The sequence below is a fragment of the Eleginops maclovinus genome, chromosome 18 (assembly GCF_036324505.1).
Source record: "Eleginops maclovinus isolate JMC-PN-2008 ecotype Puerto Natales chromosome 18, JC_Emac_rtc_rv5, whole genome shotgun sequence".
In the NCBI taxonomy this organism is placed as follows: domain Eukaryota; kingdom Metazoa; phylum Chordata; class Actinopteri; order Perciformes; family Eleginopidae; genus Eleginops; species Eleginops maclovinus.
Genome location: NC_086366.1, coordinates 26,213,053 through 26,239,965, shown reverse-complemented (window position 1 = coordinate 26,239,965; position 26,913 = coordinate 26,213,053). Strand labels below are relative to the sequence as shown.

The 26,913-nt window shown below is 42.1% G+C and overlaps 1 protein-coding gene across 1 annotated transcript in view; it reads right to left on the bottom strand.

Annotated features, from left to right (window-relative positions):
- LOC134880518 (spectrin beta chain, non-erythrocytic 4-like) overlaps positions 1-26,913 on the bottom strand; it is an 81,953-nt gene that overhangs the window by 22,103 nt on the left and 32,937 nt on the right. Inside the window, 2 exon segments of the mRNA XM_063907473.1 lie at positions 13,903-14,049; positions 21,501-21,591. Of these exon segments, the coding sequence (XP_063763543.1) occupies positions 13,903-14,049; positions 21,501-21,591 (238 nt within the window).

Sequence of the window (26,913 nt, the reverse complement as noted above, 5' to 3'; positions counted from 1 at the left end):
ACGGGGAGGGGGGTTTCACCATTAGAGGAGAGAATGACATGTAACGAGTGAACATGTAAAGCTATTCTAACACTTCAGGTGAACACAAAACACTCTTAAGCTACCAAATGTCAAACCATAATCATCATGCAGTAATAAAAATAAACCGTTACCATAATAAGGTCACAAAGTAAACTAACTACCACCTCAATCAGTGAATCTGTGTCTCTACACATCACCTGGGAAGATTAGCAATTTTCCCTCATCACTATGCAAATGTATGCAAAAAGAAACTCCAAAATCTAATCAGATCATTTGCTCTGATACCACGAGCTGATTAGAATTCAGGCCAGAAGAATGGCATTTATAATATGTGTTTTTTCGTTATGTTAGAATAATGTGAAACATAGTTGTTTTTATTCAAATAAGAAGGGACAATGAAGAACAAGTTAGATGTATCACTAAATTAAAAATAACATACATGTAAAAAAAATGACAACATCTACTGTAAAGTCACGAATACAATTTGAATCATGTTCATGGATGCAGCTAATTATGAGCTTCATTAATAATTGATGCATTGCTGTTCTATTTATAATCTGTTTGGTTAATAAAATACCAACAATCTGTGATTACATTGTCTGACTGTCTTTTTTTCCACATTTTTTAATAGTTATTAGATTTGTGTAACGATTTACACTTTTAATAAATGAATCACTTGACATCATGACATGTCAGCCACTGAAATGTAGATCCGCAATAGTTGATTCATCAATAAGAAAATGGACGAGCATTATTATTATTTTAAATTAAATCGTAAAAAGTACTAGTTTCAGCTCCTTGTGTTTCATTTTGATTGTCTGGCTTCTATAATAATATAATAATAAACGTATTATCTAAAACTCTGGATTGTACAAAACAAGTTATTTGGAGATATTTCAGGCTCTGGTGAAGCTGTGCTGGGACGAAAGAGACAAAACAATCAATCATGAAATAATCATAAGCTGCCGTCCTGCTGAAATGCATCATCTAAATATAATCATAAGGACGCATAAATCCAGAGTCTCTCTCTCACAGCCACACATATTCACAGCTCCGTATGTTTGGGTAATGATCTGCAGATACTGTTGAACTGGGTTAGGATGTGTATGTGTGTGTGTGTGTGTGTGTGTGTGTGTGTGTGTGTGTGTGTGTGTGCGCGCGTGCGTGCGTGTGCGTGCATGTGTGTGTGTGTGTGTGTGTGTGTGTGTGTGTGGTGTAGAGATTAAACCTTGCCTCATAAATTTCCTCCCACTACCCTCCCCCCTCCTCTCTCTCCGTCCTCTCTCATTCATATTTCTTCCCCCTTTTGAACCTCAGCTTGTTCTGAACCCCCTTACACACACACACACACACACACACACACACACACACACACACACACACACACACACACACACACACACACACACACACACACACACACACACACACACACACACACACACACACACACACACACACACACACACACCACCCTCTCTATGTACACCTGCTCTTTTCATTTTTTCTCCATTTGGCCTCCCCCACAGTAAAGTCCTTCCCCCATCCTATTGTAATTCGTTTTTTTTTGCCAACTGTGTGTTTGTATCAGCGTTTCTATTGGATTGTACCAGTCAATATTTCCAGGAACATTTTAATGTCCCAGACAAATGGGAGAAATTGCAGTCAGATATGATCTGTGTTTATTATTTATATGAAATATGATTGGTAGGAAGGCTTCATGCAGGTCAATTTAGCCTTTTAGACAAAAAAACAAGTAAAGAAAAGCCTACACTCTCCCTCTTAACACAAAGAATTTCCCCCAGCTTCAGGCCTTCGTATTCTGAGATCAAATAGAGAGCATGGTGCTGTTTACTCACAGTCGTGCACTGCTGAACTTCATTGACCTGGCTAAACCCACAGCAGGCTGCTACAGTGTAACCACAACAGACACCAGGGTATTACCCCACATTCTGATTTCTTGCTCTAAATTATACATTTCTCATGTTTACCAAAAACTGAAATTTACAGAAACCAGGAAAAATATCTTTCAGCTGTGATTGGTTGTTCCTCGTCACATGACATGCGCTGCCTCCCGGCTTCTTAGCACCATGGAAATTCAGCAGTTTTAGGATCCTTCCTTGACATGATATTCATCCCCCCTTTAAAAGATAAATGTAGCTCCTTCTGTCCGTTCAAGTGAAAACAAAATTAACATTTAAAGAGAAATGCCACATTTTTTGTGGATGTCCCATCAGTGTTAATGGTAAATATAGCCGATTAAAGCAATACATTCCTTGTAAGAAAAAGCAATTTCAACCTTAATTTCTCTGGGTAGCCAGGTAGCTTGATTTACATGCTGCTCTAACACAGAATGTCCTTGTTCTGTTCACCACTATACATATCCAACATCTTAAAGGGCCTCCTGTTTTTTTTTACTTCACGAGCAGAAGAGAGGATTCAGCTCTCTCTACAAATGTATCCCACACTGAGAATAGTTTTGCTTCAAAGGACATCCTTTAGCAGCAGCAGTCGTTGGACATCTCAATAAAGTTAAATGTGCCAAATGCATTTGTGGACTTAAACCAAAAAATATTTAAATATTGCAATTAAACTGAATGATTAAATAGAAACGAAATTCAGCAGACAAAGAAAGAAATACAACAGGAGCTCCATGTTAAATTAGCTCGGGATTTAAGTACAACTTCAGGAATACTGACTCTCTCCATTTTCAAATCACGTCTCAAATCATATCTCCTCACACTGGCATATCCACCCTGATCACACGTCCTCTGTTTTTATTGATTATATTGTCTTGTTGTGCTTTTGTTTGTTTTGTGTACCTTGCACGGCGACCTTGAGAGCCTTGAAAGGTGCCTTTATAAATAAAATGTATTATTATTACTATTATTATTAACTTAATACAATGGCATTCAGAGAGCACCGACCAAAGCTAATGGTGCATTTATGTGCTCATCAGATGAGCAAGTTGTCTTCAGTCAGTGGTGTGTTCAGGATCTTTTGAGTCGTTTAGACAAAACCCTGATACCTGTTTCTGAGTTTTTGTCAGACTTTAGGGAACCTATATCAGCCGCAAATGATTTTCCCCACTATTTTGATAAAACATGCATGCAGCACCCTTTCTTGCAGTGTAACCGGAAGGTAAAAATAATGTGTAAATCCATCGTGTCATTCTGATCTAGTCCAAAATAACTTTGTTGATATAATAATATTCTAACATAGAAATGTCCTCGTTGTTGTTGTTGGAGACAGATAATTTTAGACGCTGCCAACACATTTTACCGGCACAGTAAAATAACTCTGAGCAGTGACTCATCATTCACAGAGAACAACATCCTGCCTGATTCTCCAAGGTTATGATAAAATCTACATACACAGATTTGCCTGATGAATGGACCGGACGGTACTAAGATGATAAGAAGAAGCGTTCTGGTTCAAATCCTCGAACTGACAGAGTGAGAAGGCTAGAGGAGATCTCTGAGGTACCGCCTCAGTGTGAATGAGTATAATAACAGCATGCTTAATCATAAAAAAGTAAATAAATACAAAATCAATGCTATGATTCAAATAGGTTTGGGAGCAGGCCTCCACCACACCTCCAATCACCTGCTAAGCTCCTTAAACCCAGACATTCCATTTATACATTCCCCTTCCTACCACATTCCTTCTTTTCTCCCTCCCTACATCCCTTGAACCTTCATATGTCCAACACTAAATCCCTTCATCCAAACATCCCTTCCTCCCTAAATCGCTCCGCCCTTCATCCCTTCCTCCTTACATTGCCCCTTATCCCTTCCTCCCTACATCCCTTCAAACCTTCATCCCTCACTCCCTACATCGCCCCTTATCTCTTACTTTCTATATCCCTTTCACCCTTCATTCTTTTCTACATCCCTTTACACCTTATCCCTCCCTACCTACTTTGGCCCTTATCCCTCCCTCCCTACATCGCCTCTTATCCCTTCCTTTCTTTATCCCTTTGCCCTTCCTCCCTACATCCCCTTCGACCATTCATTCCTTCCTACATCTCTTTGCCCCTTATCCCTTGCTTCCTACATTTTTTCTCCCTTAATCCCTCCCTCCCTAAATCACCCCATATCCTTTCCTTCCTACGTCCCTTCGACCCCTTAATTCGTTCCTACATCCCTTTGCCCCTTATCCCTTCCATCCTACATTTTTATCTCCCTTAATCCCTCCTTCCCTACATTTCTTTGACCCTTTATAACCACATCACTACATCCTCCCTTCCCTTCATCCCATTCCTCCCAACCCTTATCTCTTTCTTTTTGATCTGGTGCAGACTTTTGTCTCATAGATACAGTCTGCGAGTTTGTATTTACATTGTGTAGAAACACGCCTGAGACAGAACCCCCACATAAACCCCCACAATTAATAGAGAGGAACTAAACGTTGTGCAGGAGGACACACTACCCTGCAGTGTTGGTGCGCTCCGTTTCCCTTGCTGCTGATGCATGTCGTCCTCTGCTGTGAGTGGGAGGGCTGCGTGGGCTCAAGCATCTTCACCCACAGGCTGAAGAGCTGCTACTCACACTGACACATACTCTGCAGTTCAAACATGATCATCACATTCACACACAGAATCTGCAGAGATCCCAGGCAACCTACTGTGAAATAATGTGAAGGAAAATCCCCATCCAATACTATATGTTCTTTTTTTAAGTTTAAGGCCTCATTCATATGTACAGAGGTACAGTACTTAGCCTTGTGTTTCGGCTTTTTGTCCACACTCAATTCTTAAAAGCCTGCAGCATAAACTGGGGGCTTGGAGTTTAAAATACATATATTTTTACTGCACTAAGTTTTGCAATATGGGAATGAAAGGATCAAGTGTTTTTGAAGCTTGACCCATCCCAGGGAGTAATTCACCATTTATCTGTGCCTTTACGTGTCTTGCAGGTTGCCCCACTTTTAGTGAGTGCGACACAACATCCCTGCACTCTCTGTACAAAACCAGCTGGGGACGTTTGTTGCGAGTCATCTCTTTTCTTTACCCCCATCTCCTGTACACCACCAACTGTCCCATAAAGGAAGGATTCCTCTAAATCGGTCCCTCACATCAACGTAACGCCACTCACTTTCAAGTTATCACGATAATACCTAGGAAGGGCTATACTGTCATAAAGATGATTCAAATACTAAGAGAATACACCAAAATAAAGTGATTAATAACAAAAGGAGGCAAGTGAAGTAGGCCTCCTGACAGAGCACTGCTGGTAACAGTAGCAGATGGGCTGTCTGTATATTACAGCAGACATCTGCTCCTGAGCATCACTGCTGACACTCTGTGGTCAGAGTGTCTGTCACGCTAAGGCCACTGCAGCTATTGTGTCAATATTTACTCCATGTGTGAAAAATCTGATCACGCAACCAAACAGCAAAGAACCCGTGGTTCATTTCAGGTTATATAGCACTCGCTTTTAACTTAAGAGTCATTGGAGAACTCAATGTACATCGCTCTTTCCTCAGAGGAATGCTATAGCAGCAGCAGTAGCCGTCCATACAATATTCTTATTTAATGTACACCACAACACATTGTATTATTTAATGTCAACATACAAATGAGATTTTTCTTTTTTTTTGGGCTGTACTGACTGATGATAGTTATATCATAATATTTGATTGAATTTGTATGTAGTAAGCTAAAGAAGTTCCCTACCTCCTGGATATCATCCTCATGTTCTGAAAATATGATGTATAATTGAATGCATTATTTGGCGAAGCCAAATCCTAGAGAAAATACATGGTTTGCGTTTACAGACATCACTATTCATGTTTAAATGCAGCATAGATATACAAAAAGGCTTCATAATACGAGCAGTCTGCTTGACAGAGTGGAGGATAGAAATAAATGCACAAATGCAAGCACACACACACACACACACACACACACACACACACACACACACACACACACACACACACACACACACACACACACACACACACACACACACACACACACACACACACACACACACACACACACACACACACACACACACACACACACACAGCTGGAGGTGACATATTTTCCAAAAGGTGCCCGTCTAGCTAGCAATGAGCACTGCGAGCACCTACAGTACATGCTCAAAGTTCCCCTCTCTCCTTTGTGCTTGTAAAATAATCACTTCGGCTGGAGGGGGGGCAGGAACGGACCTCAGTTTTTTGTGTCTTACTTTTGCCTCTCCATAGCCCCTGAGTATGCATTTTGTCATTAAAGCCTCAGAAAGCCGAGAGTGCCTCAGGTTTTGGGAGGTTTAGGAGAAAACACTCCGCTGGGATTTATTTCATTTCACTGCACTCTGCTGTATGATATGAACTCAACATAAGAAAAGAAAAGGGCACTATGTGCTGGGTAAGTAAACCCCACAAAGTTTAAACATAATTACTATAAATGCAATCAGAAAATTAGATGCTCATGAGTATGGGTCAGAGGTGTCCAAACTTTTTTCACCGAGGGCTACAATCAGTAAAACATACCAAGGGCTGGGCCACTTACTAGAGGTGAGGTATATTGCCTCAGAAGTTATCTAAATAAATCAAATGTAGGTCAATTATTGTTGATACTTGAAAATCATTTAAGAAAACCAACAGCCTACAACATAGCTCTCCATAGTGTTTAATTTATTTTGTGAGCAGTTTAGCCCCTAAAACAGAATCTTCAGATTGCTTATAATAAGAGGAACTAAGAAGGGTATTTTTGAAGCTTATTACGAGCTACTTAAATTAGTTAGAAAACATGTTTTCAACTTTCACATAATTTATTTGAAAAGTGGGCTTATTACACACACAATACTACTGTGAAATGTATTTTGACATTTATTTAAGAAGTACAATATAAGAAAACACAAGTTTCAGGTTGGGGCTGTATTCCATTATGCTGCATTTGGCCCCCGGGCCATAGTTTGGACATCCCTGGTATACGGGTGTTTAAACCATGATACTTCGCCTTTCTTGAAATCTTATCTTACTGCTAAATGCTTTACTTATTCTTTCTTTAAAGGTCCTGTATTATGCAAAATGCACTTTTTGCTGTCTTTTATACATAAATATGTGTCCCCGGTTTGTAAGGAGAGTCACAAAGTGTCAGAAAATAAAACACTCTCTCTTTTCCTCTTTATCCACATCTCTAAAAATGGGGGTAAATGAGCTGATCCAGATTTGCTGTTGATATGACATCATAACCGAATGTAGGCTGGCTTCACATTAAAATCTTGACACGTCCCAACCTATCGTCCCCCATATACAGTCGGTGAGCTGAATCCCCTCCGCAGCACCTCTGTGTGTCTGTGTGTTCAGCAGGATGTCTGCAGGAGGGACTTAGAGTTGTTGTGTATATAATACATATAATGTCTCTGTTCTAGTGGTAAACACTGAGAAGTGTTTCAGAGATAATACTGGATGTGGTTTGGAACATAATATGGCGTTTAATCACGGCAGTGTTTAGCTGAGTTTCTCCATTAGAAACTTCTCTCTTCAGACAGAGAGCTGCATGCCGCTCCAAAGGGGCTTGGCCAGCAGCAGCCCCTAAAGGGGCATGGCCAGCAGCAGCTCCAAAGGGGCGTGGCCAGCAGCAGCTAGTTCATTTACAGCTACAGTCACAGAATCAGCACTTCAGGAACAGGGCTGAACTAGAGGGGGATGAGGCATGCTACAATGGGGGATCTGTTTGTTATTTGGAGTAAAACACTTCACAGACCTTACCATATATTGTTCAAATATAGCATAATGGGAGACCTTTAAGCTCAAAATCCATCAGACAAACAGATCTGGCTGTAGTTTGCATATCGGCCGGCCAAAGTGGAGGTCTGTTTGAAGGATAATAGTATTAACAGCAGGGTTGTAGTTCAGACGAAAGCGTATTGAGGTCAGAATCAGACACTAAAAGAGGATTGGGTTTTGGATTTTTCTTTGTTTGCCTGTTTCATGTGAAACAACTGTACAGTCCAGCTTTAAATCAACAGATTACAATATTACTGTGGATATAAAATCAATATACAAATATATAAAACAAAATGGGTAACGGAGAATCCATGTTTTGGTACAGTCAATGTCAAAACTCTGAAAGCGTGACACACCAGAGGTAGGGTTTTAGATAAGGGCTACTACAGGCCTGAAATCAGTTTTAAGTCCAACAAACACAACCTGAATTTAGTCTTCTGTTTCATCCAACAGTTTATGCTTCACTTACAAGAACAAAGCTTCACCGACATCTCCAAAGCCTCGGAATAAAACCGGGAGCATACAAATATAACATCACATCCCTGTCTCAGTTTTGCCCTCAGTGAGAGTGCTGGAGTCATCACTGCTCCATTGATGATATCATGGCACATACCTCCACATCCGCCCACACACACACCTACACATACTCCCTTCTTTACGCACACACTATTTCATATACCGCAGAGCAAGCGCAAAGCAGCAGGTCAAAGCTTAATGCACACAGGGCTTAGGGAAGGAAAGCAGTTGCATGTGTAGGGTTATGTAGAGAAGGGAAAGGGGATAGGGGCACTAATGTACATACATTATTTAGGATTTGCCAACTTGCATGATGTTTTTAAAATGATTAGCAGTAGTAGAGGCAATGGCCGCAGCTCTACCACTGGACCAAGGCCGAGCTAATTATAAACATCTCAATGATACTGGTTATTGTCTGAATGTAGTATTTTAACATCAATAAAAGTCCAGCTTTAAATGAGGATAAATGCTAAAGGGCCATACAAACATCAGCAGACTACATGTTCACATATAGAGTGGTGCAGATATGACATTTTTTTGTAGGCCAACCCAGAAGTCAGCATCGAATCCCTCGACAAAAAGCAATGGGATTTTTACATTGGATTTCTGTATATTGCAGAAAATAACAGGACTCAATACTGCACCACTATAACTATGCTGTGACAAACATCGAAAAGAAACTCACTGCTAAAAATAATATTATTTAGCTTTGATTTGAAGGAATGGTAGCATGACAACAAAAAACAATGCAAAGGGTATCCAAAAAGCCCCATACTCAGAGGATAAAGGGAGTAGACAAATAGAATCACCTTCAGGCCAGAATTCTGCCCACATAGAACGTAAATTAGCAAAGTTATCTCTCCATCCTTTATAAGACAATTGAATTTTTGACTCACGGGCCACTAGTGTATAGTACACACCAGACTGAACACACGAGAGATAATGGGCTGTGTGCAAACATCACAAGGAATGGTTTATGAGGAGAGGGAGACTACACAACAGCTACCAACTCAAAACAACACAAACACTTGTTTGATAAAAAATAAAGACAATCTTGAACACAACAACAACAAAACACATGTTTTACTGTCCGAATATGAATCGACATATTAAGCTTATTCACACTCTGTTCACCTGAAACTATGACATGGAGAAAGTGGGTGAGAGGAGCGCAGAGGCAGAGAGTGTTATTCCTAATAAGGCCAATTAATTAGCAAGCATCATGGCAGAGAAGGAGGCAGGAATGGAAAGCTCTTTTTGATTTAGGCTTGCATGTGGAAGAAGCCATTTTCAGTGTGCACTCACACACTCCCCCACACACTCACACACACAAACAAACACAATCTGCTGCAACTGAGGCATACCTCCCAACAGCCAGCAGCTTCTCTTCCATCTCAATCACTGCAGAGATACATCACAGAATGACTGGGCCCATCTTTATAAGGAAGATTAAAGGCCTCAGACTCCTGAAGCATTGATTCACAGGTCTGTAAATTGAGAAGGTTCTATTTTTGGTTAAGAAACCAGAAACCAGTGTTTCAACAGAAACGATCCTAGCAAATAGTCCCTTGTTAGAGTAACATATCCATAACAAGATTCACATATAGATTGGTGCAGTGGTGAAATATTTTAATTGTTTTTTCACCAAAAAGCAATGTTTTTTTTACATTTTAATATCCAAAAATGTGAGAAAAAAAGTATACATTTATGATAGGTAACCACGTTTTGTTCAACAGGATATTTTAATCTCCACATACTGTATTAACCCATTTTTGCTTTATATTTTGTTAACTTCAATAGTGTTTACTTGTCTGACAGTTTATAGATTTTATTTATCTTCATATTCAACTCTGTATATATATATATATATATATATATATATATATATATATATATAGTGCTGGTTTATTTTAATTGTATTTCGTCTTTGAGATGTTCATACTTTAGTATTTTTTATTTTTCTTGTTTTTTATTTCTTTTCTATTATGTGCAATGACGTATTGTTTATGCTGCTGCAACACAAACATTTCCCAGTCTGGGATTAATAAAGTAATTCTTATGTTATCTTACCTTATCTTTATGAGATGTGAAGCGTTAATACAATTGGCAGAGGGGAAAAACTACATTAGGCTATAAACATATATAGTTGAGGTTTGCATGGCTGCGTATCACCACCTAAGCTATAGGCGGCTAATTTTTTATGACACATAGAAGCTCAGACATTCACCAGTGGGGTGTTTACTGATGTACTTTATGTTGTGGAACAGAACATGACCTCATTCACACTAGTGTTAACAACAGCCCCTCACTTTGAGCTGAGGTAACAAGTGGTAAAATGGTAACTCATTTCTGGATTTTAGGACTCATTCCTGCACCACACCATTATCACATTTGCCTTTTCAGGAAGCCTGGTCCTCCTGCAGCGACAGAGCAGCAGAGGCATTGATTAAACAATGCATTTCACATTCCGAACCCTGCAAAGCTCAGCTTATTAGATTTATCCCTCTTAACTACACTGCATTAACACCTACCGTTAATGCGCTGTAAAGTGCTGAGTCATAACACCATGAAGCCGTTTTCTGTGCTCTCTTGGTCTGTGTCTTACATCACTTCCTGTTAAGTCTTGTCTCCCCGATTAAAGGAATGACCTTCACGCATGAGCTGTGCTTAGAGGGGATGGAAGACAGGGAGACAGGACGGGGGATTGGACATTTGACTAGTGGTTTCAGCTGCTGCCTGCTTTCACAACAGAACAAGATGCATCATAAACATCCAAAAAGCTCCTTTCACACACTTACATCCTTCCAGACCCCCCCGAGATGTCTCACAAAGACAAACACAGCTGTATATAAAAGGGTACACTGCTGTTAATAACTGGAGTTATTTTAATTGTAATTTGTTACTCATCATAATCTTACGGTAGCTTAAAGTCAGCCCCTCTCTTAATTAAAGATCACGGCCTTGCTCTGCATAATTAGCAATTTAGTGTGAAAGACCTGTGAGGATGAAATCACATTTAAAGTTTTTGTTGAGTTAAGCTCTAAAGGCAAAGGACAACATTATAAAGTACTTTCTTGAAAATGTAACATCACCCGAGCGCATTAACTCATATAAGCAAGAGATGTTGTAACTTGTGCTGGGGTAGGGGAATAATTGTTTATTGCAGCATGAGATCAAAACAAATCTGATTTGAAAATATTGGACCTTATAAGACTTTTAATTAGTCCTTTACCCTTTGACCCTGATGTGAGCGTTTGATTGGCTAGAAGCACTGCAGAGCTTGAACTAACCTAGGACTTTAAGTAGGCTGCTGTCAAGGAAAAAAGGGGGGATATTTTTAAGATTCCTTCTGTAAGAGTGGAGGGGATGGAGAGCACACACCTACATCACAGTGGCCACTATAAAAGAAGGCGTATGGAGAAAAGGCTGTTCTGGGCGAAGGCTCACAGTAATTAGAAATAATGAGCAGAAAATGAACGGGAATGATGCTTTTCCTGTAAATAAAATGACCAAACAATGATACTCCTCTCATATTACCTAGTGGATGATGGAGATATATACCTACATTATAAGTATAATTGTTTCTCTAAACTATTTTGGGATGAATGTACGGTGATCTTCTCTCTGCATACATTAAATTAACATTAGTTTATGGTATACAGCTCTGGAAGAATGAAGAGACCACTCAAAATGTTTCTCAAATCTTTATCTCTACATGTATGGCAGCCAATCTAGTGTCTGTTGAATTCCAACACAGAAAAATTGTCAGTAGTTTATAAAATACAACAAAAAATTATAAAAAACATTTAACTCAAAGACATACCTATAAATAATAAAACAAGAGAAACTGATAATGCTGAAGTGGTGTCTTAATTTTTTCCGGGGCTGTATACTATGCACCAGAGAGACTTACTGGGGTAGCTATTGTTGCGTAATCTCACAGTGTCGCAAATCTGGCTGCCTTGCAAGATGATGAACATTTTTAATGCTCAATTTATTGATTGTTAAAAGAGATTCTGTTACATGTTCTGCCCTTCAGCTGTCTGATTAACTGACTAATCACTTCAGACCTAAACTCAAGCGCGTCTTCAGAAGTCCTACAGCATGTGCACATATCATGAGGCAGTATGCTCCATCACTCTGCTCCACCAGGAGATCAGTTAAAGCCCTGCACAGGATGAGACTGCAAAGGATTGAGTCATAATGCAACAACTTCAGGCGTACCATCATGTGAGTTTCAGTGAAATACACTCAGTATGCAATTTTGGTATTCACTGCCCACAATAAGTAGATGCTAAAAGTTGTTTCTACATGCAATCTACAAAGATAATATTGCAGCGTGTTATCTTCACAGGTTTTCTCCATCATCAGACATGAGTCCTGTCAATACTCTCTGAATGTCTCTGAATACTGGACCAATGACAGTGAGTGCTGAGTGCTAGCCAGCAACGGTCAACAGAATCTGAGCTGAAACACATCACCAGGTCGGAGAGACTACCATTGATGTGCGTTAGAGACTAGTTTACTTTAAACCCAAGCAGGTTTCTCTGGTCTGGCGGTTTGCCTGCTGATCTGAGACCTGCTCCCACACTGTTCTTTTAACTTCAACTTAAAGAGCTTCCTTTAGCCTCTAGTATCATCTTCAACACGCCTTTAAAAACATAAATATATACAGTATGCTTGTTTGTATGTAAGGGATGAAAGCTTTACATAATTTAGCTTTCGTTGGCCCTACCCCCTTTAACCGTAAACTCACCGGTTTGTTTTTAAAGCTTTTGCTGAGTTGGCGGAGTTACTTCCTATTTGTACAGAGCTGACGCTTTGTTGCCTCGCCGTACATACACCAAAAATAATCCTGTAGGCCGACATCCCTGGTTCATACAAATGTATAAATATGTTTGTGTGCATGAATGCATGGATTTCTGTTTATTTGCACATTTTTGTGTTTAATTGTTTCTGTTTTGATATAAAGAACTTAATTATTTTTGTATTAAATGTTGATATCTAAAGGAACGTGTTTGTGACTGAAGCAGGGATTTTTGGCCCCTTTTAGCTTTAGGTTAAATGCTTTAGTTGTGTAGAAAGGGCTCACATAGACCGTAACTGCAGTGTTGTAGCATAAGTAAACAATTCCAGGCAAAAGATTGATTTGTGTGCATTGTATTATTGTTTATTTAATTTCTTGTAACTTGCATCTAAAGTTTTCTTACCCCAAAGTTTATATTGATGTACATTTTTGATAATGTTTTATGGGTGTCTTAATGTTTACATGCTTTTGATCCGAACACAGCAGTATAACACAAAGGTCATCTGTAGTTTTAATATGAGCAAACGTGGTTTTATTATCTCCGTCACTGCCTCTCTCAGGCCAAACACAGAGGCTTGTGCAAACAAAACTAAGTGTGACGTTCCCTAAGTATGCACAACAAATCCAAAGAAATATTTCAACAAAAGGAAGAGAAGACACACCTTAAGAGGAGCAGGCATTTAGACATGTAAGGGATCACAACTCTATAGGAACTACTTTACTTCCTAACCAATACGTAAATTGTATTGTATAATAAAATACATAAAACACCTGCATTTCAGCCGGCTCCAGGAAGAATTGAACTCAGCACTCACCTTTTCAATTTTGTCCAGCCATTCCTTGTTCTGGGCCAGCTCGGCCATGAAGGCTTGGTGCTTCAGCCATTTCTTGTGAAGCTTCTGGGTCTCATCTCGACTGCTGTCCCTCGCCATCAGCATCTTCTCACACACCCAATCCCCCAGCTACCCGAGAGAGAGAGAGAGAGAGAGAGAGGTGACAATCCTGATTCCTAATTTCAAACACATACACAACACTCTGGTAAGTGCATGCTGAAGCTGTGTCTAAGAGAAGCATAGGTCTGATTGTATAAGAGACGCTCCTTCTCATACACTCATTAGCTTCTGGGAACAGTGTAGATAAACACACCAGCAGCAGGAAATACAAGGTCAAACACACACACATGAATGTTTAATGACGCACAGCAGGCACACGTGTACCAACAAGCATGGCGGAAGGAAATTGCATGTACACACAACACAGCATCAACACACACACACACACACACACACACACACACACACACACACACACACACACACACACACACACACACACACACACACACCCACCCAAACCCAAACAATACACATCCGACGTCCATCCAAGGGTTAGCAAAAATGTAAGGCACAGTAAGAAGACCTCACGCCTGCTCTGACAGCATCACGGAGATATCCAGGTCAACATCAGCCCCTTCATCAGCACCGTCCTCACACCATGCAACACACTTCCACCTGCACCCTCAGTCCTAGCTGCAGAGCCAATCTCCCCATTTACCGGTAGCATTTAGTGGGAACAGCCCATGGGATTGAGGCAGCTGGTATCCGCATCCTCGCCGGTCTGCCGACACACACATGCAAACGCTCTTCACCGCAGAGTCGGATAGAGAGAGAGAGAATGAGGAGAGGAAGGGAAGCCCGCTTTCTGTTGAGATGAACAGCCACACGAAAGGTGTGCTGAGAGCAAAATGCCAAGCAGGAGGGTAAATAACAACAATACGGGAGACACACCGGAGACTTCACACTGAGGCTGCGCTCCACTCCCTCTCCCACTCTGTCTCTCTGCTTGCCTCGCTGCACGCTGAAACGGGAGAGAGAGAGGAGGGGTGGGGGCGGACCAGTGACGAGCGAGAGGGCAAGACTGAGGAAGACTGAGAGAAGAAAAAAAAAATCTTCCTCCCCAAAACAATAAAATGGCAGGCAGTCGAGCTATGGGAGCCCCTCCCCTGCCTCACACCTTCAGAAATGTGGGAGAGTGAGTGAGTGACGGATGGAGTGGGGGAGTGAGTGAGCGGGGCTGCTTGTGTTGGGGTGGAGGAGGAGGAGGAGGAGAGGAGAGGGAGGAGCAAAAGACTGGGAGGGTTGGGATATTTGGGGGGGGGCAGGGGATGCAGGCAGCGCCTCCAGGCTCACCGGTCACGGCTAATGATGCTGAGCCGGGGGTTGGGGGGAGGGGGTGTCTGCATGATGTCAAAGCAGGAGGATGGAGGGGTGTGAGAGGAAAAGAGAGACGGGGAATCAGAAGGAGAATACATTTTTTTTAGGATAGCAACGCGCTGGCGAGCTCACAACTGCTCTACAGCTGCTTTGTTTTATCCTCCCACACACACTACACCCCCCCACCACCACCACCACCACCACTACCCCTCTCTTCCACTCTGCAGCAGTCCCAGCCAGTTGTCTCTGCTGCAGTGGTGAAGCAGAGAGGTGGGGTGGGGGGGGAGAAACAGTGGATGTGAAGAGAGAAAAGAGAGATGGAGTGATAGTGGGACAGACAGGAAGTGGACCGCGCTCTGATTTATCCTGCGTGATGTATTTGTAGTTTGATAGATATACTGCTGCTCCTTTCTTCAGAGGACAGGTGCTCGACTCCCCCTCTGTTTGTCACCTCTTCCAAGCACACACACGGTTCAGACAAGTGAGGACATGCTGGCAAACACGCCGCACACACTTGGACGGACAGACACACACACACACACACACACACACACACACACACACACACACACACACACACACACACACACACACACACACACACACACACACACACACACACACCTGCAGGTCCCATGACTGCAGAGGTCATGGAGGGTCACAGGCTGATGCCCCCCTGGAGACTGTAAATGAAATGAACAAGGGGAGAGAGGGAGGAGGGAAGAGGGAGTGTGTGTTGGGGGTTGGAGCGGAGCAGTATGAATGAGTATGAATGAAGGAGGGGGAGGAGGGTAAGTTTGTCTGACATAGGAGGGTAAGAAAGGGACATACAAAAAGGAGGGTTCATAGCTTTCTTACCTTTCATAACATCTTCATTCATTTCAACTGCGGGTCATTTATTGATATGATGCACATTTTATTGAGTGACCTTTTAAGCAAAAATAATTTGGTGATTTAAAAACAACTCAGCAGTCAATATACAGTATATATCAAAAATAATACTTAAAGAACTACTTAAAAACCCTCAATTTTATATTTTCCAAAAAGTAGAGCATTTAAAATATATATATACAGCTCCGGGAAAAAATGAAGAGACCACTCCAGTTGTTTCTTAAATCTTTATCTCTACATGTATGGCAGCCATTCCAGTGTCTGTTGAATTCCAACACAGAGAAAACGTGTCAGTCCAGCGGTGGCTCAGTCAGTAGGGGCTTGGACTGGAAATCGTAGGGTCGCCGGTTCAAGTCCCCGAACAGACTTGAAAATATGGAAAGTGGACTGCTACTTGGAGAGGTCCCAGTTCACCTCCTAGGCCCTGCTGTGGTGCCCTTGAGCAAGGTACCGGACACCTCCAATCCCCCCTCCCCATTGCTCCCCGGGCGCTGCACGATAGCTGCCCACTGCTCCTAGTACTAGGATGGGTTAAATGCAGAGGACTAATTTCACTGTGTGTGCTCTGCTGTGTGCATGTATGTGACTAATAAAGAGGGTTTCATCCTCCGATTCTATCTATCTATAAGTAGTTTAGAGAATAAAAACAAAACAAAAAAACATTTAACTCAAACAAATAACTATAAATAATAAAACCAGAGAATATGATAATGCTGAAGTGGTGTCTTCATTTTTTCCGGGGCTGTATATATATTTTGAATTTGTGTGTCAAGATTTCAAGATGCACTTATCACCAATATGTAATATATAACAATATATTCTATAAAATGAAATATTTGTATTTATTAGTCATAATGTACATTTAAATCAGGTTGGGGTTTATTTTAGAACAGATTCAGAAACAGGTAAGTGCTTTAGGCTTTTTCAGGGTACTCATGCACTTTGTGTTTTTTATTTGTGAGTCCAGGACAAATGTTGAAAATATGTATGATTGAGATGAAAATGGTTGAACGCTCAGAAAAAAAAAACACAGATTCAACTGCATATTCCAAGAAGAGGTCTTAACACGGTTTATCCTCCGGACAAGGGTCCAATCCATAACATCTGACCTGACAAAAGAAAAGCTAAAACAGTCTGAAAGAGGAGTGAATGCGTGTTACATCTATTACGCACACACACACAGACACACAGACACACAGACACACAGACAGACACACACACACACACACACACACACACACACACACACACACACACACACACACACACACACACACACACACACACACACACACACACACACACACACAGCTCAGCAATGCAGCCTTTGGGCATACACCTGCTCCTCTCCTGAAACAGAGTGTGGGGGGGGGGGGTTCTGGGAATAGGCTGGAGTATGATCTCTAACTGAGTTCATCTCTTCAATACCTCAGTCCTGAAGAGTTATTGTCGATAAAGAGGAAGGCTCTTTTAGGTTATTTATAAGATATGATTTTGGTTGTTGGCCACAAGAAATGCCACAATTTACCTACAAAAATGGTGTCCAATTATCACCCTAATTATAGAGACTGTTTATAAATCTTGGTGTACCGCTGATAATGGCAAGTAACTGAACCAAATAGAAATACAAGATACATGACTTTAAAAAACGTAATTAACCCTAAACATAAAACACTGATATTGTTTTGATTCTGGCAATAAAAATCACTGCTGGAACCTGAGCCTATCCTAACAGTAAGAGGGGTTTACTTGGTCTTTTAAATCTCTGCAGTAAGAGCGGTATTTCTAAGAGAGCAGCTCCATCTATAGAGGGAACTACAGCCTGTTTAGCTCCAGTGAACCTTTAATGCTTACCCCAAAATAAGGTGAACATTTTTAAAACACAAATAAACACTGATTAGTTCCTGTAGCACCTCTTAACTTTTGGCTGCTGGAATAGTTAGAATTCTGCACGGGTCTATTTACAGTTTATCAGATAATTAGGTCCTGAAGTTAGACTAGTTTGACATTTTGATCAACACAAAGTGAGTTTAAAACAAATATCGGTACCACTTTACAATAAGACTACCCTTATAAAGGGTTTACAAAAAGTTTGGAAATCATGAATTAATTAGGTTGTGAACACTTTATAGATCATTAATAAGCTTTTATAAGACAAGAGATAAAGAGGGCAACTGTGACCGGTTGCCTGCCAAATAGTGAGCCCACATTTATCTGTACTGCTAAGCCTTATAGTTTAGTAACTCATAAATAAATGGTCATAAAGTGATGCGTAGAAACATCACGATGGATGGGGGAGAATCCACTCAGTGAACAACAGATAAGGATGTTGATGCCAATGAAGAAGACGAAGGAAGCTAGGTAGCCAATATAAGGCTTGGTCATCTTGCCAAATAGTGAGCCTGTGTTGATGTATGAAAACTATGTTAGATCTGATTTATACATGGTTCTTAATGATTGATAAAGTGTTTTTACAACCTAATTAATAACCTAATTATAAACCCTTAATGAGTCCTTTATAAGGGTAGCCTTATTGTAAAGTAGTACCCAAATATCCCCAAAAATACCACAGTTTATTTGAGTACCAAGGGTTGTTCTGAATGCAAGTATTAATTTGTTAAGAAACAATCTCAAATGACTACTGATGCATCAGTGTAACCTTCATAAAAAAACAAGTGCAACAAAATTGGCTATACGATTTTTATAATGATGATCGAGGTCTGATCCCAAGCTCAATCGGACAAATCTATTGACGAGCCTGCGTTCACATTTTGACAGGAAACATTTGGCAGCGAGTAGAACAGAGTAGTACATTGGCAATGTAAAAGGCAGTGAGAGGAGACTTTTCACTTTTGACATTATATATTGTGTAGTAGGATGCTACAGCGAGACACAAATCATAAAGGGTCAGACATACACTGGCACTACACTGATGAATAGAATTGCAGGATTTTAAAGATTTTGAACCAATTCTACAGTAAGTAGTCCCTTTTCCTCCTAGACTGATATGTAATGTTTATTTAATTACAAAAATTCAGAGGGAAAAGTGGACCAGTAGGCAACTTAAACTTTCTGTTATATAAGCAGTTTTATTTATTAGAGGTCATCAAAGAATGAAGTTAACTATCATGCTTAATCTTTATTTTAGTCAATGAATATATGCTCTTTGTGATTCAGCTTAGGAAGTTTGTCTTTGCCCTCCACAATGTTTTCATTATTGCATGAGCATCTCTCAACAGGTCAAAGACAAAAAAGTCATTTTTCACCTTAGCCAATCAGACGAGAAAGTTGCTAGTTCCACTAACCTGACCTGAATCAATAAAAAAAAATTATATTGCAAATACAGACATTCAAGGGCTTTAAATCTGTAGCAGAATATCAAACACGCCATGCAATACTTACTGAGAAACATTGCTATATACAGGTACGGCACTATGGCTAACACAAGTTGAATTTAGCTAACGTAAGGTTTTTTGTCGAGCGGTTATCACAGAGTTTCCTGAGATTGCATTAATAAGATACGCTAGACGGCCAAAGTGAGTAAACGTATTTTCTTTCAGTTGCTTTCCAAAAAATGCACGCTCTTTCTAGCTGGGGACAAAATGTTGGTGCTTATTGAAAAATTCAGCTTTTTTCCACTGGAGCTACGAAAATCTACACAAAAAGAAAGCTCCATATGCTTGCTTCAAAGTCCAGATAAAATATTTTTTGATTCTTTTGTGTAAAACCAAAAACATTATATAAAGTGTGGATGTGTTGCCGAGTGTTTGGAAAGCAGGAAACAGAAGGATGCAGCATGGAGCGGACAGAGGAACACACCCAGACAGCTGAGAGCTCAGGTTCCTACAGACTGACGCAGTGTCACTGCCCACTGTACAACACACACACACACACACACACACACACACACACACACACACACACACACACACACACACACACACACACACACACACACACACACACACACACACACACACACAGTGAGATACACTCTTCCTCTGAATTAGTGATGAGGAGCTGTGCTGCTGAATTATTCAGTCGAGCCAAAGAGAGAAAGTTGCCGAAACTAAACAAGGTTCTGGCCAAGAAAGAAGTGTGTGACTCCGCCGGAGCAGCAGAGGTGAGCTGTGTGCAGCACAACTGACACGCATGAGGCACACCATGTCAACGACAGCTAACAAACACATATAGGGTTATAACCTAAAAATAATGCAGGCGGATGCTGAAGTGTGAAACGATACTGAATGTTTCTGGTGTCAATGAAGTAGCTTGGAATATGAGGAACGCATTCTAAACTGATATTAAAAAAAATGAAATAAAAACTCATTATAATGTCTTTGTCAGATTGCCCTGATAATTGAATTATGTTCCCTTTCATACCATATAGAGGCTGATTAAACTTGTTCTTATACTGTATGTCATTGTGACACTGGCAACACATTTAAAGACGACTAAATCTTATTGTTTACACTTCTATTTAAATGTAGTAAGTGTATATTGTGATGGAAACTTCTGAAGTAACGGAGAAGAAACTCAAAGAGACACAGGAGAGCTGGAACTTTGATGGCAAACAGTGAAGGTTAATTCTGAAGTTAACGGCCGGAGAATTGACAAGACATTTGCTGCAGCCACGAGTTGACAGAGTGGTTGCCCGACCAATTCTGAAGATCTCTACTGTAGCAAGACGTTTTAACCAGTTCAGAGTGGACAATCAACATTCTTCAGTCGCCAGACTAAACAAATATGGACCCTATGTCTAACTAAAACTGTCATCTAGGTCAATAGAATATGCGTACAAGAGCACCTGGTGCCAGATAAACAGGCGCCCAGCTGCCCCAAAACAATAAAACCAATCTTAGGTCAGCATGAGCTCGTACCCAGTATGAGAACAACAAGGCTCAGGAAGCCAGGCTGCCCCTCCTTAATGAAGATAACAGCACCTCCAAGGCCGAAAAAGTATGCCATGGCAATACAGACAGAGCAAGGAGAAAATGATGAACCAGGTCAAAGGTTAAACACCTTAGCAAAATATTCCCTAACATATATAATAGTGTCTAATTCAAACCCTATATCTAAGGCTCCTTTCCCCACATCCATTGAGTGTTCGATTATGGATCTCTCCAGGGAATCTGGCAGAAGGGAGGAAAACTTTTGAAATCCAAAATTTCTCGTGCTGCCACTAGATGCTGCTAAAATGTGAAAAGGGCCATGGAAAGTCGAGCAACAAAGAGATGATCCTCCCCTTATTTTTGCCTGTGAAAATGCTCTTGAAACATATGTATAAATCCAGCATGCTGGCCTCCTACCTCCAGACAGTCCAGCAGAAACCTCTGCAGCTCCCACTGGTCGTTCATCTTCTCCAGCCACTGCTGGGCCTGCTCTCTGTTCTGGTTTCCCCTGAAAGAGAGAGGGACAAGACATTTAGATATAAGTCCCATCTTTACACCTCCTTTCCCTGTTGAATTTCCCTAACTTATAGGCATTTTAAAAGCTTGTTAATGGTAGCCTACCATTGTTTTTGTAGTTAAAAGCAAACAAGATCAGCTATCATTTGTACCTGTCTAAAAAAATCCCCTTAATTGATGTAATAACTGTGAAGTGATTTATTACAACGACCACAATGTAACACCTTTAAATAATGATGTTGCACCGTGCTCATTTATGTGTCCCCATGGGACAAAAATAAATGTCCAATGAGTTAATTCATGTAAATTAAATCTAAAAAACCATATGGTTCTTTGCATTGCTATTGTTAGACACATGCATACACAGAAACCCCAACCCCCACCCAACACACACACCACACCACCTCAGCCTTCACACAGATTTCATGGTCAGGTGTGAACCGTGGACTGAACAGACTCAGCTCTGTTTTTCTCTGCTTTGTTACATTCGTACTTCCCTCTACTTCCAATTCTTTAGCTGCTGTTATTCGTTGTATTATTGCTGCACTGTGTCCCAACAGATGCTCACTCCTTTGTGCTTTACAATCTACTCAACTTACAGTGGGATGGTGCGTGGGGCTGCGGTTGGTTCTCCTTTTGAGAAGAGCCAAAACTAGCATCAACTGTTGATTGCAAGCGACCTGAAACGTTCGGTAGAATTGCATCTTCCAATAAGATAGCAAAAATGTAATTAGGAAAGAATATTGTGCGTCTACTCATTTTCAGGTTCATATCAGTATGTAGTGTCTCTACTGGGACATGTCTCCATGCTTTATTGTTGAGAAATCTCTTTATTTTTATCATCCTGCCTGTGCTGCAGCACCTCTTTTCACCTTCTGTCTGAAACCAGAGCCCAGTCGGCTCTGATTGGTCCAATTAGAGCAGACTGGGTTGGCTCTGTTGTGATTGGTCAACTACTTATAGCTGTCCCGCCCCTTAGCTTATCATGTACAATGTCAATAGATAGCCAATAGAAACGCGGCTGTTAAATAGTAATGTCACTATGTTATGGAAGTAAACAAAGGAGTCCAATGGAGGCGTTCAGGCAGAGGTCGTTGGGGGGGGGGGGGGGGGGGGGGGGGGTGGAAGAGAAACTCCCTCTGAAGGGAACACAGGGATTTTAGCCTTTGCAGACCATTTACATGCACACAAACCTATAGAACACACTTTGGGAAAGGGAAAGTATTATAACAGGGCCTCTTAATCCTCCTAAACTACATTTCCATTATTGCCATGGCCTCAGATTTGGAGGTGCTTATCCTCATCCCAGTCGCTTCACACTCGGCCGCGAACCGATCCAGTGAGTGCTAAAGGTCACCGACTGATGAAGCCATTAGGACCACATCATCTGCAAAAAGCAGTGGTGCAATCCTTAGCCCACCGAACTGTAGACCCCCTCCCTGATGACTACGCCTCGAAATCCTGTCCTTGATTATCACAAACAGGATTGGTAACAAAGCGCAGCCCTGGCGGAGGCCAACCCTCACCGAAAATCGGTCCGACGTGCTACCGAGGACCCGGACACAGCTCTCGCTTTGGGAGAACAGATATTGGATGGCCCTGAGTAGAGACCCCCTCATCCCATACTCCCGCAGCACCTCCCACAGTATCTCCCTGGGAACCCGGTCATACGCCTTCTCCAAATCCACAAAGCACATGTAGACCGGATGAGCTTACTCCCAGGCCGCCTCCAGGATCCTTGCAAAAGTAAAAAGCTGGTCCGTCGTTCCACGACCAGGACGAAATCTGCATTGTTCCCAGTGTTCGAACTATGCCGAGATTTTCGGGGGGTCCCATTTTTCTCTCGGGGGGGGGGGGGGGCGCTTGCTCTTGCGCTTGACTCAGAGCGCGGATCTCGAAAACACAAGCCTACATACAGAATCATACGCGGACAGCACAGCTTTACGGCAATTACGCACACAGGCTCCACACCTCCACACACGCATCGCGTCTGCAATCATAAGGGGAAATCATGTCCGTTGGCATGCTCAAAAACAACATCGCGTCAACAATAATACCACACGCAAGAAAAACACAGGCAACATAGGCCTACTCAACAAATCCACCAAAGATCACTGGAAATCATGTTCACATCGGCATACACAATAAAGCAACCAATCTTGCACGGCAACAAGCGTCAACAAACAAATAGGCACCACAAACATGAACGAATCCATCAGGCGTTTCCAAACCCAGCATATAGGAATAATTAAATGCATCATGTCTTACTTTAAAGCAGAATAGACCACAAAGGCCTTGGCTCGTCTTCCTTGGCTGTTGGTCCAGAAACCCATGACGTGGACATGCGATGACCTGATTTGATCCATGATGTGATGAAGGGTGCTGGGTCAAAACGCTCCAGTGGGGGTCCATTTAAATCCACAAAAAGTAGCGATGACAGGCTTTTCTCACACAGTCTGTTGCGGGTTTTACTGTCCGTATTATTGACGGCCGAAAACCCCCTTTCACACTCTGACGAGGTTGGGAGATATGTCCTGCTTGCTGTACACAACTTTTCCAGTGTTTTGCCCGGAGCGCCACCTTGCAACTTCCAGTCACGAAACTCATCCGCTGCCTCTTTAGCCGACTCGCCTAGTGTTTTCGCTAGTTTCCGTACTTCATGTTCTCCATACATGATTAACGAGTTGCGGTCTTTTGGCCAGAAGTGCTTTTCCAGGGGTTTCAACATCTGGACAAGGTCCGACTCTGGCATGCGCATTTTAAGTCCGTCAATCACCGACTGATAGAACTGGCGCCGGTTAATTTTCTCCCTGCTCTCGGACAGTTCCACATCTTTAAACAGGCCCACGGACGCGCGTTGTTCGGCCTTCAGTGTGGATTTCCCTCCGCTCTCTTTCATGGCTGTCAGGACATCCACTGTCTGCTGAATGTGGCGAGTGGCATCCACTAGGGATAAGTCTCTCCGCTGGAGTTTTAATGATAGGCCCTGCAGCTCACGTAGCATATCTTTCATGCACGCCAGATCCATTAAAAGCCCTTTGTGTGTGAGATGTTTGTATAGCCCCAGGAATTTTTTTCTCTCTGTGTCATTTCGACCTGGATCTTCACTTGCTGTTTTGAAGTGGCGCGCTAATGCGGGGAAGTTGTTCCACACTGCTCTCACGGTGTTAAAGCTACTAGCCACCCATCGTATAGTGAATATTTGTCCGATTCTCAAAACCTGCATATTGAGGTCAGCAGCCGCCTCCTCAAGCAAGCGTGCATTCTTTGCGGACTGGTGGTACAGAGCATAGAGTTTGGAGATGAAAATCTCAAAGTGGTTACATCCAGCAACCTCCTTGAGTGAGTCATGGACAGCCAATTCAAGGCGGTGGGCGAGACAGTGGATTGACTGTATGTTGGGGAAATCGCGTTTCAGCCTCGCAATCAGCCCAGTGGTTTTACCGGTGAGGACTGCAGCACCATCTGTGGCGATGCTAATGAGGTTCCGGCCCAAAAACTCGTCATCTAACCCAGCTTGTCTCAAACTATTGAAAATGGATTCTGCATTTGTGCCCTGTGTCAGCTCTGCAATGTCCAAAAATACATTGTCCACGTCTCCTTTCCCACTCACGTCACATCTTACATAAATAATGAGATAGGCACGTCCGTGCACTGTGCTCTCATCAATGGTTAGGCTGATTCTTGAATTCATTTCTTTTATGTTTGAAACTAACTTTCTTCTCATTTCCTGCGCAATATGACCAATCATTTCAGCACATGATTTGTCTGATTTGTGCACAGGACCCACTTTTGCCCCATTCAGCTCTTGCAATTTCATTATAGCAGGTAGCTTCTGATAGGCTAGCCTTTCCTTGGCCACCATATAGGCCGATCTAAAGGACAGTGCCGTTTCTTCTGTCGCTTTGGCATTAATCGCAGTAACTCTGTTGGGTAGAATGTCCTTTTGCTTGGTTTCTGTTATCTCGACTGCCCTTCTGTGCGCGTTGCTATCCCTATGTTTGTATATTTTTTTACGTAACCCGAATTGTGTCTGGCTACTTACATCCCCGTGTATCCATTCCTCAGACAGGTGTGTGCCACTTCCCATTTCCGATAAAAGGGTTTTTGTGTGTCCCGGCAGACAGAGCATCCCAACTTGCCATCCTTTGTATACAGCCAGGGGTTTCGAGACTTCCACTCTGTCCACTGCTGGCTCGTCCAGATGCTCGGGTGAGAGAGGGCCACGGACGTGGACTCACCGGCAGATAGCTCCACGCTGCCTGCTCGATCCTGCTGCATGCTGCATGCTGACCGTTGGTCCTGCTGCACGCTGACCGTGGGTCCAGCGTTTCCAGTAATGCACGTGGTTGCGGACGCTTGTCCACTGTCATCTGCTGACTGAACAACATCTTGTTCCTCAGAACTTTTGCTTTTTTAAAAAATCCAAAATGGGAAAGAGTGCCTTGCTGTCGTTTAGCCATTGCTAACGCTGACCACTTGCACTTACACGATCTGACTGAAGACGGAATTATTAAAAAAACACTTTCTCAAACTTCGGCCACACCCACAACATACATTGTATCGAAATGCGCATGGGAAAGAGGCACAACCACACACAAACAGGCCTAGAATTTGTGAGAAATTATGGGGATAGACTGCAGTCGTTGTCATATCTGTTTATTTTATCTTTGATGTAAACACAACACTTCTGATATGCAAATAGTTCCCGTTACACACGATTTCAATATCAATAAAACACATTTTGCCAATATTTTAGAGACCCCCCAACATTTCCCAAATCATGTTTTCGGGGGATCTCGTGTCAGTTTCAGGGGGTCTCGGATCCCCCGAGTCCCCCCGTAGTTCGGACACTGATTGTTCCTCTTTAATATGAGGTTCGACAATCAGCTGGACCCTCCTTTCCAGCACCTTAGAGTTAACTTTCCCGGGGAGGCTGAGTAATGTGATGCCTCTGTAATTGGCACACACCCTGTGATCCCCCTTTTTAAAAAGGGGGACCACCACCCCGATCTGCCACTCCTTCGGTACTGTTTCCGACGTCCACGCAATGTTGATGAGACGTGTCAACTATGACCTCAACACCCAGAGCCTTCAGCATTTCTGGGTGGATCTCATCCACGCCCCTGTGGAGTTGTTTGACTACATCAGTGACTTCCCCCGTGAGATTGGACATGATCCCCCTTCATGCTCCAGCTCCGCCTCTACCATAGAGGGCGGAGTTGTCGGGTTTAGGAGATCCTCAAAGTGTTCCTTCCACCGCCCTAACACCCTATCAGTTGAGGTCAACAGCGCCCCATCCTTACTGTACACA